Below are 16,471 nucleotides of genomic sequence, written 5' to 3'. Positions count from 1 at the left end.
TGAGGTGGCTCAGGCATCTGGTCAGGATGCCTTCTGGACGCCTCCCTGGTGAGGTGTTCTGGGCACGTCCCACCGGGAAGAGGCCCCGGGGAAGACCCAGGACACGCTGGAGGGACTATGCCTCTCGGCTGGCCAGGGAACGCCTTGGAATTCCGGAGGAGGAGCTGGAAGAAGTGGCTGGGGAGAGGGAAGTCTGGGCCTCCCTTCTGAAGCTGCTACCCCCATGATCCGACCCCAGATAAGCAGAAGAAGATGGATGGATGGAGACAGGAGCCCGGGCTTGGTCACAAGCAGCTTAGATAAAATCTTGTCATTTCATATTTGTTTAGGATTTTAAAGAAACGTTTAGACAATGAGCTAAACATATCTTGAAGGATCTCTTGCCTAGAACCACAATGATCTAGATTCTGTCAGCTGATTCAAACCACACCCATCATTAGACTGCCACCAGGAGCCTGAAGTGGCCTCCTGAGGTCAGACATGTAATGAAGAGGATCTGCTTAAATATTCCTTCCCGGACTTCTGAATATGTTCCTTCCTTTTTTCCTTCCTTCCTTCCTTCCTTACTTGTCCTTTGAGCAAACAGTGGAAGCAGAGCTTCCAGTGCTCCGCCCACTCTCCTTCCTGCTATTGACAGAGAGCTACTATAAACATCAGCCTAAATTTCCTTGTACATTCAAAGGAAATGAATTTACAAGCAGAACACCTGTTGCTACAGCTACAACTGAACAACACCTGTGTATACTCAATAATTAATTGAGAAAACTTTGCTGTTTGAGACAACGTGTTGTGAATTGGCACTATAGAGATAAAGTGAGCTGTTTTGTGTGAGTCCATGGAGAATGAAAGCTCCACTGTGTTCCCAGTCAGGACGTCCCAGATGAAGAGCTGCTGGCCGGGATCTTCTCTGAAGCGACCCGACACCATACAGCCTGTATTCTTCCTCCATGGGCGTTGTCTGGACATGTGGACCTACCAGGAGACGCCTCAGCATCCCAACAGCACTCTCCCAGTGTTCACCTGTCCACCAAGCTCATGACGGAGGGCAAAACCGAGAAGCTCATCTTCCTCATGGGTAACAGTCAAGACCAGGAAATGTCTGCAACTTCCTTCAGTGTCTTTTTTTAAGATGAAATTTTTTAAACTTTGTGACTTTTCTTCTCATCAGATCTGCAACAAAGGAAATTATGTTTTTATTTTAATTCCTTCCTCACTCCCTCCAGGGTGCTCTCTGGAGGAGACACAGCACCTATCAGCTGCTTATCCCAATGTTGTTCCAGTGGCGCCATCTTGTGGCCAGCTGGCCCTGCTGGACCTGACCGCACCCTTCCTGTTCAGAGGAACAAACAGATACTACGGGTAACAACCCTGCCCCTCTTCTCTTAGCATTACATAATAACAGAACAGAAACCCAAACAGTCCCACCAGTGTGTTAGGAACAGCATCTCTGATAGCTGTGCATGTGTTGCAGGTGTAAGTGGTGCTCTGAGGCTGCAGTGAGGGAGCCGAGTGCTGCAGGACTGGAGCAGATCGATGAGACGATAATCGCAGACAGTGAGACATGCTGCACTTCCTGTAGTTGAAGATGAGAGAGAAAACAGTAACCATAGTAACAGGCTCCAAACAAAACCAAGTTTTGGTTATATGTCACTCACCATTAACTTCTTATGGTAATAAATAGTATGAACTGGTACAGCACTCAATCTGATCCAGAGGACCCCAGAGCACACACACACATATCCATGGTGTAGCCCTAGCTGCCTTGGGCCAGTCTGACCCCCACCTGCAGGTGAGGCCAGGTGGGTGAAGTATCTTGTCCAACACAACATGATGGAGTTGAAAGGAATGGGAATCAAACCTTCAGCCTGATGAACTCCTACCTCCTGAGTTTCCAATCACCTTAATTACATCCTAATTGGACTGTCATCATTTTATTTTTCAAAAGTCTGGCAAAATCTCAACTATATTAATATGAAAGCAAAAAAGTGAAACATTTTTCACTGCAGATTGGTAAATACCAGCCCCATGTCCAGCACTTTGCTTCAACAAGGTCTGGGTCTTGACTGTTAAGAAATCATTGCTTCCTGGAAGTGTGGACTATGTTGAGCTTTTAAATTTTACCCAATCACTAACTGGGATGTAATGCCCCAGTTTAGCACTATAAATTTTATCAGAAATTGGCTGCACTGTAAACAGCCATTGGCCAGATAGAAAATCTACCTGAGGGAATCCAGGTGAATGGAAGAAAGGCCAGACTGATCAAGATTTGAATTGAGCTGAATTGCACAAGAAGGCCACAGCCAGGCTAGGAAAAATCCATTCTGACCTGGAAACGGCAAGGATCACCAGAGTGAGTGCAATGAGAGCATAGCTGGAGTCTGGATTTCCTGCCAAAGGCTGGCTGGCTGGCTGGCTGGCTGGTTGGTTGGTTGGTTGACTTACTGGCTGGTTGGTTGTCTGGCTGGCTGTGTGGCAGGCTGCTAACAGCATGCTGACTGCTGACAGCAGTCTATTAAAGACAAATTTACCTCCTTAACATGATTGACTTGGGGTCGCCTTCTGTCTGCTTGTGTTCTGCAGCCCTTGGCGTGCAGCCGCTACAGCTGGTCTTGCTGTTGAAATTACAGTTGCAGGATGCCACGGACACTCTGGACGTCTACCTATGGAGACATGCCGTGAGTTTCTGATTTTCATGCCCTAGTCAGTGAGGCAGGTAAAGTCTGAGCTGGAACATCTGACTGCAATATGAGAACAGCTGTGTTCATGCAGGAGTTAGAGCCTGTGGGTTTTTCCAAGGCTGGGTACAGCCTGGACGGGTCACCCATGACATCACCTTCACTAAAGTGGAACTAGAAAATTTCATCTTAATAATGAACTGGTTTCTGAGTGGATGCTCATTTAGTCATCCAGCCTCTCTGTTGCTAAGGGCTATTTACTAACCTGCTTCGGTTATAAGAGAATATCTTGTGTTTGTGTATGTGTGCAATTATATTTTCACATTTAGAAAGTCTTGCCCATGCAGATCTTGGGACAAAATAGTGGTGCACATTTCATACTGAGTTGACATAGAATGAAAAACTATGTCGAACACGTTCTGAAAGCCAAAATCATCACTGTGATGATTTTGGCTTTCAGAAAATGAACAGTCCCAATTTTATGAAATGTTGGAATCTCATTAATCAGCTAATTAACTCCACCTGCAAAGGTTTCCTGCCACCCAGGTCCGCTTTTCCAGGTTCAGAACCCGACCAAATCACTACCCTCTAAGAGGTGTTAGCCAGCTTTATTCAGTTTTTGTTTATGTGTGGCTGTTGCCAGTCTTGTATGTTCTGGCTATGTAAGGATGGAGCAGTGTGCATGTGAGCAGATAAAAGAGATGTAAGAAAATACAAAATTATTTTTTTCCTAATAATATATTCATTTATTCTGGTGGCTTTTCAGTCATCAGACCAGGGACTTATTTACACAGCAGTGTTCTTTATTCTGGTTCTTATCTGATTCTGTTTACTTTGTATTATTTAGTGTTATTCATCTGAAAACTGGCTGAAAAAATTTACTGAAAAATGATGAAAGATTGTTTGATCTTTGAAACTGTAGACTGTCCCTAGTTACAGAAACTTGCCCCCTCTAGACAGAGCAGTGGTTTGTTTTAAAAGCAGCAGTTTTCTGCCTGCTCCCTTATCAGCTGACAGAGCTCAGAATTGCTGGCTTACTAACTTACTAACCGCGTTGCTTCTGTCTTCAGGAGCTTTTCTTCAGCGTGGCAGCAAAAGATATCTCAACCAATCAGGAAGCTCAAAACAGCATTCATCAGATCATGGATACACTCTGTCCAGCAGAAGGCAGCATAGGTATGTAATGGGACCAACAACCCAGCTCTGCTCTGAGTCCATGAAGGCCTGTGCACTGAGAGAAATCAGTGGCAGAATCTATTCCACAGTCTGTCTCAGTACCTTTACAGTTGCCTCATGACTCTTATCACTTCCTGTCCAGTCCAGGGTTCAGGTGACCTTGATGAAGTCTCACATGTATTACAGGTGAGCGACCATGGCTCGACTTGTGTCTCATGGCGTACCAGACAGAGGGTGAGGAGAGGCAGAGCCAGACCTGCTACCAGATCTGCAATACTGTGGTCGTCAAACCCTGATGTAACAGTCTGGACAATGCACAATGAAGCACAATGGACCAGTTTGGACTGGACTGAACCTGAAGCACCTAACATTCAAACACATCAAGTGTTCTGTCTTCTGAGCTGCTTGGTGGGAAACCTGTTCCTTGCACTGATGGGATGCTTTCCGTTTGTTTCCATCCCAAAGTTTTCTCCACCATTCATCAAAGTGATTTAATGATTTTCTAAATAAAAGTATAATCAGTGAGCTTGAATCGGATATTTTATTGGTGGCACATCAGGGTGGCTATAAGTTAAAACTGATCACAGGGTCAGGGACCATGTTGGAGAAGAGCTCATCTGTATGGAGTCTTCACTTTCTTCTCTGTGAAGACAAAACCAAACTTTTTTGCATCCATTGCACCCTGAAAACATCCTGTCCACTGTGCAACATGCACGAATGGCAGCATCATGCGGGAATGTGTTTCTTCAACATGAAGCAGGTCAGGGATGATGGAAGGATGAATGGAGCTAATTCCAGAACAATCCTGGAAGGAAACCAGGTAGAGACTGGAGCAGATTGAACAGGTGAGATGTTATGGGATGTTTTGGATCAAACTATTTGGAAAAAACAGAACTTTAATAAGTTTCTCAGTTATAAAGCATTTTAAAAATTGTAGGAAAGTATTTGTTATCCATTATTTTATATCTAAAATGCAGTAAGGATATGCGTCAATCTAGTATAATTCTCTCTAATGTGACTTATTGACATGGTTACTCATTATTGCACAGAAACTGACTCTGATTCTATTGAGGGTGCCAACTTTGTCACAATTCTTGTCCTTTCCATGATCAGGGTTATTACTGCCACTGTTTTCTGCAAGGTAAACAGAATCAATATGGGAAGTTTGACGGATGTTTGCTCCTCCCTCTCCCTCCCTTAGTAATTCTCCACCGCGGTCCCCTCCCTCACCCCAGACTCTCTCCTTCCCTTGCCGGGCCTTTTTCTCTCCGCCTCAGAGCTTCGTGAGGTGGAACTTTTCAAACTTCGGGGTTCTTTAGTCGTACGAGCGGTGACCTTGGTGTCTGCACATCGGCTCCCCGCACAGATCCTAGTCTGCCCGGGAGTCGGGAGTGGACCCCTCATATTCCTAGAAGCTCAAGACCTCTTTGACCTGACAGCACAGTCTGGAGATGGACCGAGCATCGTGGCGCTGCCCGAACCCCCCCTCTGTTTAAGCCGAACCACCATGCTGCCTCAGCGGCTCCTCTGCTTGCTGCTGTGGAGTAACATCGGTGCCGCTCCGCTCCGCCGGCACCAAGGCTCGCGTCCCGGTCCTCATAATGAAGCTACCACCCCCGAGAAGTGGTGCCCCCCCCAAATAGCCAGCCGTGTAGCCGTGTTTCCCCCGTTGGGCCCGGAACTAGCCAAGCTACAGGGAGCGCTGCGCCAACGCTCTGTGCGTAAACGTTCTGCTCTAAATGGACATTTACGCACACGGGAGAGCATGCGAAAAACCCAATGTACTGTAGAAGTAGGATTTAAAAAAAACGGGAAAGGGCTTAAATGCGGAATCAGAACATATGAGAAAGATCCGACGTCCAATCAGAACCGGAGGAGGCGAAACAAGCCGCTGTTGGAGACACCGGTCGCTATGGCGCAGGAGCGGGACCCCCTTTTCCCATTGATATTCAACAGCAGCAACTATGAGGAGGAGGTGGATTACTCCCTGCCGGACACTCCTGACACCACGCCGTTTGGACCAGGGAACCCGCGGACCAGACGCAAACAGATGAAGAACCCATTTTATCCCCTCACTGCCGCGTCCTACGGAGCCTGGGCGGTGCTGCTGGTGGCCGCCATCATCTTCAGCGTAGGCATCATCGGGAACGTGGCGCTCATGTGTATTGTGTGTCACAACTACTACATGAGGAGCATCTCCAATTCCCTGCTGGCAAACCTTGCGCTCTGGGACTTCATCGTTGTCTTCTTCTGCGTGCCACTCGTGGTTTTCCACGAGCTCACCAAGAACTGGCTGCTGGGAGAGTTCTCCTGCAGGATCGTCCCCTACCTGGAGGTGAGAGGTTGGTGGAAGGGCTTTCTACTGCTGACAGTAATCATGCTCAATGTTAAATCAATAAAGGCCAGGCGTGTTATGTAGGATTGCTAGTGTGTCAGCAGATTGTCCTCCTGAGCTGTGGATCTCTGTAGCTCATCCACAGTCTCCATGGTCTCCTGTCAATCCAGGTGAATGTCCATGTCCTGGTAGGTCTTCTGGTGGTCCATCTTGTCTCCATTGTCCAGATGAAGGATTGATTGATCAGAACTCTGGGATGTTGTTTTAGAACCTAATTCTACTTTAAATAGAACCACCAGGTTCTGCCTGACCTCCTGCTGGGTTCCCTGGTCTCCAAGGTTGATGCTTGATCTTTAAAGAACCTCTGAGGCCAGAACCAGATGCATTTAGACTGAGGTTCAACTGCACACAGATGGATTTTGTTTACTGTGGTGAATCCTGAAGTCAAGTTTTACTGGATTTTATTTGGGGGAATCAAAATAAAGGGATATAAAGACTATGTTTTTCTGATCTTTATCTGTTAGGAAGTTGAAAATAATACATCATGTTTCTTCCACTTAATAATTCTGACCTATGTTGGTCCCAATGAAATACTGACATTTGAGGTTAGAATGCGACAACTGGAAAAGTATGAGGAATTGAAAACTTTTTTAAAGCTCTCCATGTCACACCCAAATCACATCCAACACTCTGCTCAGGAGTAGAAAGTCCATAGTTTTTGATTTGATGCTATTAATCCACCATAGTTCTCAAATTAGGGATGAACAAAGTTCCTTAATTTTGGGAGATTAGTGGTCGGCCTATCTCATCTACTGATCTTATCTACCTGTTCTTAGGAAGGATTAACGTCAGTTTGTCTGGAGTAATACTGGAATACTGTGACATTGTATTAAAATAATACTCTGTCCTTGGTGAAACATTTTTCTAAAGTGTACCTATTGTTTTATTGTGCTAATTTTTAAAAGCATATTGTCTGTAATCTTTTGATATATTGATAATTTGTACAGGGCTGCACAGTGGCGCAGTTGGTAGAGCTGTATGTTGGCTTGCAGCAAGAAGGTCCTGGGTGCGATTCCCGGCCCAGGGTCTTTCTGCATGGAGTTTGCATGTTCTCCCTGTGCATGCATGGGTTCTCTCCAGGTTCTCCGATTTCCTACCACAGTCCAAAAACATGACTGTCAGGTTTATTGGTCTCTCTAAATTCTCCTTAGGTGTGAGTGTGTGTGTGAATGGTTGTGTGTCCTGTATGTCTGTGTGTTGCCCTGTGACAGACTGGCGACCTGTCCAGGGTGACCCCGCCTCTCGCCCGGAACGTAGCTGGAGATAGGCACCAGCAACCCTCCTGACCCCATTAGGGACAAGGGTGAACAGAAAATGGATGGATGGATAATTTGTACAAGTCTCTGATAGTATATTAGCATTGTAGTCTAGTGAATAGATTGAATGCACAATGTAATTTTTAAATTTGGAAAGTGTGTTGTAATTTATCCTTCTGCCTCCTGGTAGCCTGGTATGTTTGCAGTATACTGTAGTGTTTATGAAGCATTTAATGTAAACGTGGCAAAGAAGAATAACAAAAGACATTGATAACTAAGAAGTGTACTTCATTAGCAGTTATTGTAAACTGAAAGTGTAATTGGAGCATACTGTAATCACACCACTAATATATACAATATGTAAATCTGCTTCATTAGAACCCCTCAATATGGTCCTGAATCTGGTAAATGGGCCTGGGTGGTGCATAAAGATAGAAATGAAAGGTAAATCAGAGTTTTGTAAGAGTATAAATATAGTTCCACCGATTAGTTTTCTGGAATGATCTGCTGATTCAAATTCATACCATTTTTTGTGTGACATGCTAAATATAGCAAGAACGTTATGATGACTATTGATAACTGCAAAGATGCAGACATGACATGGTGGGTCTATCAGTCAAACCTCCCCCACAGCAGAGCAGCAGAGTACAATAGCTGATTTTTAGACCTTTGTTGAGTGAGGATCAATGAGGGAACATCCCCATTCACTGTGCCACTGCACTTTACAGAAACATACAAAAAAAAGAATAAAACAGTAAACAAGGAAAACACTTGTATTTTAAAGAATACAGAAAAACGGCAAAGAAAAAAGTAAGACTTATAATTTTAAGACGTTGTGGACTCGCTATGTATGTGGCATCATCAGAACTTATGATGATTGGGATGCCCTGATGCCTTGATTGAAAAAACATTTCTGGGTGTCTTCTTTGTCTCTTTATGTTAGAAGTACCGTAGTAAAAAATAGTCAGCAATATCATAGAATCAGTTGATGTTGGCATTAGCTATAAAGTTGTTTTAAGTGTGGATTTAAGGGAGAAAACTACTTTAAAAGCTTTCCATCCATCCATGATCTGAACACATAGATCCTTGCAGGGTGGTGAGGGGGGCTGGTGGTGCCCATCTGCAGCAGTCATCAGATGATAGGGGGCATTCACCCTGGATCACACCAGTTCATCACAAGGCCCTGAAAGCTAACAATGAATAAAATGTATGAAAGAGAAATGGTAGATTAACAAGGGGAATAATTTCTGTCCAATTATTTTTACAACAAATTATATTTATTAAGCATTTAGTGTTTGAAACACACTAGCTTTTGTTAAAAATGTAGCAAGCTGCTCAGTGTAAAAAAAACACCCAAAAAGCCTCACACCATGAAGACGATGTGGAGGTTCATCCTCAGAACTGATGTGGTGATCTGGCGGAGCCAGAGCCTCTTCTGAGACAGAAAAGTCTTTAGGTTTTTCATCTTGATTTGCTTAAACTGCAAAAATATGTTGAAGATAAAAACAATGATGAACGAGTTATAACAACAGTCTCACAATATCAAAGAACTATAAGTCACAACACATGTTATAACTTCAGAGCCTCCATGCAGTTATAACATGAAGTTGAATGATTATGATAATAATCATAAAAATAACAATAAAATTGATAAAATAACTATTTCTGAAACCAACACAAGTTTGCTTTTATATGTACTGCACTGTTTATAATTAAATGAAGATAATTAGCATTTTGAAGCAAACTTACCACCAGTTCCACTGTAAGGATTGTTAATTTTTTTTTATTCTTTGCCATTTTAACAGCATAGTAAAAGATTTTTAAGGCACCTAAAAAGGCATACTTCATTAGCCTAAAGTAAATACAGAGATGCAATTTAAACATACTGAAATATCAATATATTTAATGGTTTTAAAGTAACCATCAATTGAATAAAAAAAAAAATCTACTTTGAGCATATATTTTAAAATATATGCAAAAAACCTTTAAAAGCATATTGTTTCATTGGTACAGTTGAGCAAATACATATTTTGTTCACTTAAAGTATATTTTTATTTAATACATTTCTTAAGTGTATTGTGGTACAATCATATTTAAATGTGTTAAAGTTATAATGTCAAAATTACATGCTGTTAGTATACTTCATATATATTTATATGTAGTACACTTAATACTTAGTATACTTAAAATGTACAAACGTACATTTGAAATATACTAGTTTTTTTTTTTTTTTCCACTAGGGTTTTCTAGCGACCAGCAGCACTGTTTAATAATGAAAAAAAAAAGATAATGAACTTAAATATAACTAAAATGATGAGAGAGCAAACTGAACACCTTTAAAAGCTGGTGCCAACATACATTTGGTGAGGAAACATACAAGAGACCTTCCAACTCCAACACAAAGATGAACATAGCAACAACAGTGTGCAGATAGAGGAAAACACAGAATCCATAACACGTTCTGAACGCAGCATCAATAAATATGATACACCAAAGTGAGGAATTTCCATCATTTTAAAGGAGGCTCACACACTAACCCAAACGAAGGCAGGACTGGCTGAGGTTGAGGGTGTGTTATCAAACATGTCATATCTTGACATACTAACATGTTTGCCTCAGCTCAACAATTCTCCCTCTGCTGTCTGTCAGGTTGACATAAAAGTCTGCGCCCATTCTAATATTGGTGTGCTCCATTTCTTAATCACATCGCATGTGAATGTCTATCACTTTTCATAAAGAATTTATGAATGGAATCTGATTTTATGAATGCTGTTAGGGTTCATTTTTATAGTTATTAAAACTATTTTTATGTTATTCTCAGTCATTCTCCTGCCTATACTTGCTCACCCTGTCAGGCACGCTTAGCTTGATGAAGGTTTCTTTGACAGCTGCAGCCAGATAATGCAGAGGTTCTGCACATAAATATCCCAGGAGAAGAAGGTGGATCCAGTATCAGATCTAAATCTAAATGAAAGGAGGGCTTGTTTATCTGATTAAGGTCACATCACACTGTGAAAAACCTTCTGCATGTGTTACAATCTGCTCACCCATCAGACTGGGAGTGGGATTAGTGAGCCACCTCTCAGACTGAGATTAGACCTTGACCACAGGACTGTCTGCATCACTGTAAACAGTGTTAAGATCCTCTAAATAGGCTCTGTTTATAATTTAGCTTCAATACAGCAATTTCTTCTTGATATAAACGTCTCAATCCTTCATCCATCAAATGGATGAAATCTTGTTCCCGGAAACTCAGAACAGCAACTACTCTGAATTTCTTTGAATAAAACAGGAAGAAGTAACGTACCAACCACCACACATTCTGTTAGATATCACTAACACTCTCATTTGTTGTCTGAGTTCAAACAAATAATTTCAAATAGGTTCAACTGAAACTAGAAACATGGAAAGTATTTTAACCAGAAATCTGTGACTTGCAGATGTTTGAATCAACGGTTCACAAGGAATATTTCAATTCAGGTTATTTCTATAACAACACATTACATCAAGATACTTCACAAAAAATCAGGTCAATCATAGACAGATTCCAAGTCAGTCATATATATTTTAATTTGCTTCTAATTATGCATCAGGTTCATTTTATTATTGAGACTGGTTAAAAATGTACGTACATTTTTGTACAAAATGTACGTACATTTTTGTACAAAATGTACGTACATTTTTAACCAGTCTCAATAATAAAATGAACCTGATGCATAATTAGAAGCAAATTAAGATAAGAAATCCAGCAGATTAATGGAGTCGTTAACTTGCAGCATTCACTTCTCCTGTGTTGCATTTTCTTTGTTTTTTTTCATCATATGAGAAGGAGCTACAGCCCTTAGTGCTGCTGGATCTTCATCACCTACAGGTAACAGGGTCGAAACTGAGGGCAGAGGGCAGGCCTAAAACACGCAGACACAGTAGCACAGGTAATCTTAAGGTTCAACCCAAAAGCTAACCATTGTCCTCTAACTGAACCAGAGGGAGTCAATAAGAAGGTAAACTGAACAAGGAATCTGGAAGTTCATTAAACTAGTAAAAAGTTATCTTTCACTTTTTTTGTCTGTAATTGACACATTTTCCAAAACTTTCAGATTATAAGAGCCATTCATAGAAGGACTTACTGTTGTTTCTTTGGATCACTTTTTTTCTGCCTAACCCAATTGAGTTTGAGCTTCATATGACCAATTAATGCACAGAAATTCTCCTTCAGGATTTTTCTGCTTCGCCTGCAGGAATGGATGTTGCCTTCCAGCATGGAGTCAAATTGTCCTCATGGATGTGTGGGTACTCTGGCTTCCTCCCACAGTGCAAAAACATGACTGTTACATTCATTGATTTCTGTGAATTGTCCTTAGACCTGAGTGTGAATGGGTGTATCTGTGTGTGTTGCCTGTGACGACCTGGTCAGGCTGTACTATTCCTACCAGTAGTCTACTAAAGATAGGATTCCATCATACTCTGGCTGATAGTAAATTAACCTATGGAATGAATGAATGTGAGGTGGGACTCTTGGACGAAGGTTGTTAATCGCATGTGAATGTCTTTGCATAAATTCAGCTAAAAAGGTTCTTTATGAATTCTGCTGTGGGGTGCAGCTAGATTGGGTGCTCTCACTCCTTCTGAAATAAGTACTGGAGACACCACCACTTAATCCACTTCATCAATGACTCAGTGCTTGCAGGATTAGTCAACAACACTTGAAGGCTCTGGGCACTCTGGGGAGACTCTTGCGGGCTCCTCCTACATCTCACCAAGATGTTTAGACTGTGCCTTGTGTTACTTCTGCTCCCAGCAAACACTTCATGTTTGCTTGGTGGATTTTTAGGCCATGCAAGTTCTTGCAACACAGAATGGGTCACCACTGAAGCTGTCTCTCCGAGCTGTCATTGACATTCCAGTAGTCACCACCCTATTTGTGGTGTCATCCAGTCTCTCCCTACTGTCACTGATGTCTCACAGAGTTCATGTGCGAATACATCCACTGATAAATCTGGACACATCATCCAGATGGAGTACGTTCCTGTTCAAACTGGCTATTCAGCTCTAGATCATATCCAGCCTCCTGTGGTTTCTGTTTATAGCTGAGGGGCAGATATGCCACACTCCTAATTGAAAACAGGAAGATTTAGACTTGTCATTTTGATTGTGTAAAATAATTAAATTCCAAATTACTATCACTAAAGAAATAAGTGTTTTAAGGTGCCTCTCTGTTCTCAGAAATTTGACTTAAAAATATCTAAATAAGCAAAATATTCCACTCATAAACCTGGTGCATAATGTGAGGATGCTTTAGTGAAATAAAATACTGGCTTGCATAGGAGCAGTCTGTAGATCAGGGGTGGGCACTCTTGGTCCTCGAGGGCCAGTGTCCTGCAACTCTTAGATGTCTACCTGGTCTAACACACCTGAATCCAACAGCTGAATCACCTCCCAGCTGCATTCAGGTTCTTCAGTTCTGCTAATGACCTAATTTTTGACTCAGTTATGATGAGATACATCTAAAAGTTGCAGGAGACTGGCCCTCGAGGACCAGAAGTGCCCATCCCTGCTGTAGATTAATAGAGATGACATTATTCTTTGGCATTCTAAATGATTTCACAAAAATATAGTAAGTTTTTCTTTGTGTTGATCCTGATTCAACTGTCCTCACAGTGAGCAGCAAAAGTAAAAAAAGGCAAATATTGTATTTCTTTGGTAAATACAAGTGAAATTCTGTGTGCAAACGCCCGTCAGGTGCTAGCTTGCTTTGTCTAAGATGTTTTGTGGCAGGCACATAGGTTCATCAGATCAGGGTAAGTGTTGTGATGTTCATGGATTTGTGTTTATATCACTCAACATTCTGCTTTTGCTCTTCTCCCAGGTGGCATCTCTAGGGGTCACCACCTTCACACTGTGCGCTCTGTGCATCGATCGTTTTCGTGCAGCCACCAATGTGAAGATGTATTATGAGATGATTGAGAACTGGGCATCTACCACGGCCAAGCTGGCAGTCATTTGGGTTGGAGCGTTGCTGCTGGCTTTACCTGAGCTGCTCATCCGACAGCTGGTTACAGAGGACAGTGACACCCCTGATGTGACGCCCTATGAACATTGTACGGTTCAGATCTCCACTGAGCTCCCAGACACTCTGTACGTCCTGGGGCTGACCTATGACAGTGCACGCCTCTGGTGGTACTTTGGCTGCTACTTCTGCTTGCCAACACTGTTCACCATCTGCAGCTCACTGGTCACTGCCAGAAAGATCCGTCACGCTGAGCAAGCTTGTGTACGAGGGAGCAAAAAGCAAATCCAGCTGGAGAGCCAGATGAACTGTGCCGTGGTGGCCTTGGCCATCCTTTACGGCTTCTGCATCATCCCTGAGAACATCTGCAACATCATCACAATGTACATGGCGGCTGGCATTCCCAGGGAGACCCTGGACATCTTGCATCTGGTCAGCCAGCTGTTGCTGTTCTGCAAGTCTGCAGGGACCCCTGTGCTGCTGTTCTGTCTGTGCCAACCGTTCACCAGAGCCTTTCTGGACTGCTGCTGCTGCTGCTGCGAGGAGTGCAGCCCACCTCACAACAGAGAAGTTGAAATTGAATGTCCCACAGCTGAGCTGGAGCTTTCACCATTTAGCACCATAGAGCCCTCCACCTCCACTGCTTACTCTGCTGTGGGGACACACTGCTGAGATCAGCGCTGACTGAATGACTGAATGACTCCAAGCTGTTTCATTCTGAGACCCCAAATATTCAAATTGATGCCAGCTGACAAACTCATAACAAAAGTGTCTGTCCATCGGATATTTGCTGAAATCTGTGGTTGAATTCAATAATGGCCCAAATATATGAAACCTTTTTTTAATAGTAGAAGGTTTCTGTTATAATTTCAAGGTATTGCCATTCTTGTAGCATCATACTTTTTATATGCCTAGAAGCAATAAATCCTAGAATGTGTAATCTTAAATCACCGCTACGGAAAGACAGCCTACCTGCAGCCTGTTTTGATCTCTTTGGAGAGAAAATATGAAAGAGGCAGTATTAGGTCAAATCAAATTTTTTTGAGTTTTACATCATGTTATAACGTTTTTCCTTATCAAAAACACACCTGGAGTGTTGCTTTGAATATTTCATGCGTGTTTGAGTAATCCTCTAATATCCATGGCAACTGCCTTCAAGACGCATCTCCTCCCTGGAGCTGCAGTCTCCAGCTGAGATTCCCCCTCATAATTTTCTTAAAAGAATCCAGTCAGTATGAGTTAATTTAGTATTTTTACAGCTTTTGCTTGTATTCTTAATCACTTTTTACCAATCATAAACTCTATATTTGTTAAGGCACAAAAAGACTCAACATGGTTGTAAATAAAAGAAGTGTAAAAAGAATTCATTTATGTTAGCATAATAGCTGTTTGCTGATGTTGTTGTGAATGACTATTTGAATGATTTGAATACTTCCATTTTACTTTTACAATGAAATATTGGAAGGGTTTTTTGTCATTTTAAACTTTAGTTTTGATATAAGTAGTACCTTTTTTTCACCATTGTTTTAGAAAGAAAAAAAGAAATAAACAAGAACACCACTAGAAGAAGAAAATATTGTTTCTTCTGTTTTTTCATCTTTGTCACACTGATTTTAAAGATTATCACGTAAATTTTAGTATCAAAGAATCTGACGAGTTTGTTATAATGAGTTTAGTTACTACAGAAAAAATCTATTCAAAAAAACTAGACCTCATACAAAAATAAAATTTGTCTTGTTTTTAAATCATGGATTTACTGGTCTAAGTGATTAACCTTAATCACTTAGACTAAACCTGACAACATAAAATAGGCCAAAAGCTCTAAAAAGGCAACACATCATACCCTGATCTAAAGTAGTTCATGAACAAATGACATGATGGAAGGAAACTGAGGGTGATACAAACTCAGACCTCCTCAAATAGGAAAACAAGGAGAAAGAAGGATGACTCCACCTACTTGGGTGTTAAAGTCATTTCTAGTCAAGCACCAAGGGCTTCTCTAAGCTGGTGATAAGTATGAGATGGGACTGGCTGATCCCCAAGCAGTGGAACCATCACCGGCTTACCACTGTCACCCAAACCACAAGTCTGTCTCAGCCACCTCAGTTCCAGCTAAAAATAGATCTCAAGCATTTATTCATAAGAAGTACAGGAAGTACAGCACTTGTGCAGCACATTTTGTGCTGCACAAGTGCTGTACTTCCTGAATGCAATCACACTATTGTCAGCATATGAAGCTGAAATCTTGCAGTGTTATGTCACTCAACAGCAAAGCCATTTGTTTGTTCTTAGTTCTGTGTGATGGTCTGAGCAGTCAAAGAAGATTCAGGCACAGGTTTAGATTCAAAAATGTCTTTTTTAGTGAACCCAAAACAAAGAACATGGGTCAATAATGAACAAATTACAAATTTGGGCCCATAAAAGAGGTCAAAGTAACAAAATTCAACTCAGGCTAACAAACAGACCTACTGAAACAAACAGACCTACTGAAATGAGACAAAAGGGGAAACTTAAATACTGGCTGATCAGGCCACATAGAAGACACAAAGGGGGAAACACACAAAAACCTAACTATAACTAACGAAGGAAAATCCCATTCCCCCCCTCTTGCTGATGAGTAGTGGTATAAACCAATTTGCAGTTTCAATAGGCTGGCTCCACCCCTTCTCCACCTCTGTTCTCCTGAAGGACTGGAGCAGCCAGCACTGAGGTGACTCAAAAACAAACAAAGGTTAAATCAAGCAGAACACAACAGTGTAAACTAAAATGTGCGCATTTATTCCAGAATACAGTGTTATACCTTTCCTTAAACCAAATTATTCTGTAAATTAAATCCTAAACTTAAAGAAATCCAGATATAAATGTAATGGGAATGGCTGACCTATTGTGTGATTAAATATTACCGCATTTGGGTGGCTGTAGTTGCAGCCATCACATTCTGACATGCATTAGCAGTCGCCTC

The 16,471-nt window shown here is 41.8% G+C and overlaps 1 protein-coding gene across 3 annotated transcripts in view; it reads left to right on the top strand.

Annotated features, from left to right (window-relative positions):
• The window catches only part of LOC122836030 (protection of telomeres protein 1-like), a 62,568-nt gene extending 47,499 nt beyond the window's left edge, over nt 1–15,069 (top strand). For 2 of the 3 annotated variants that reach the window (XM_044125666.1, XM_044125665.1), the window contains exons 15-19: nt 867–1,075; nt 1,224–1,359; nt 1,472–1,554; nt 2,581–2,675; nt 13,369–15,069. In XM_044125666.1, the coding sequence (XP_043981601.1) occupies nt 867–1,075; nt 1,224–1,359; nt 1,472–1,554; nt 2,581–2,675; nt 13,369–14,181 (1,336 nt within the window). In that variant the 3' untranslated portion in view covers nt 14,182–15,069. Of the gene's footprint in view, nt 1–866; nt 1,076–1,223; nt 1,360–1,471; nt 1,555–2,580; nt 2,676–3,745; nt 3,852–4,037; nt 4,416–13,368 lie in introns of those variants that run through there. The other variant, XM_044125667.1, reaches the window with a different exon arrangement.
• The last annotated feature ends 1,402 nt before the right edge of the window (nt 15,070–16,471 follow it).

The sequence above is a fragment of the Gambusia affinis genome, linkage group LG08 (genome assembly GCF_019740435.1).
Source record: "Gambusia affinis linkage group LG08, SWU_Gaff_1.0, whole genome shotgun sequence".
Taxonomy (NCBI): domain Eukaryota; kingdom Metazoa; phylum Chordata; class Actinopteri; order Cyprinodontiformes; family Poeciliidae; genus Gambusia; species Gambusia affinis.
Note: the sequence above shows the minus strand (reverse complement) of the source record. Positions and strands in the feature narration are given on the sequence as shown.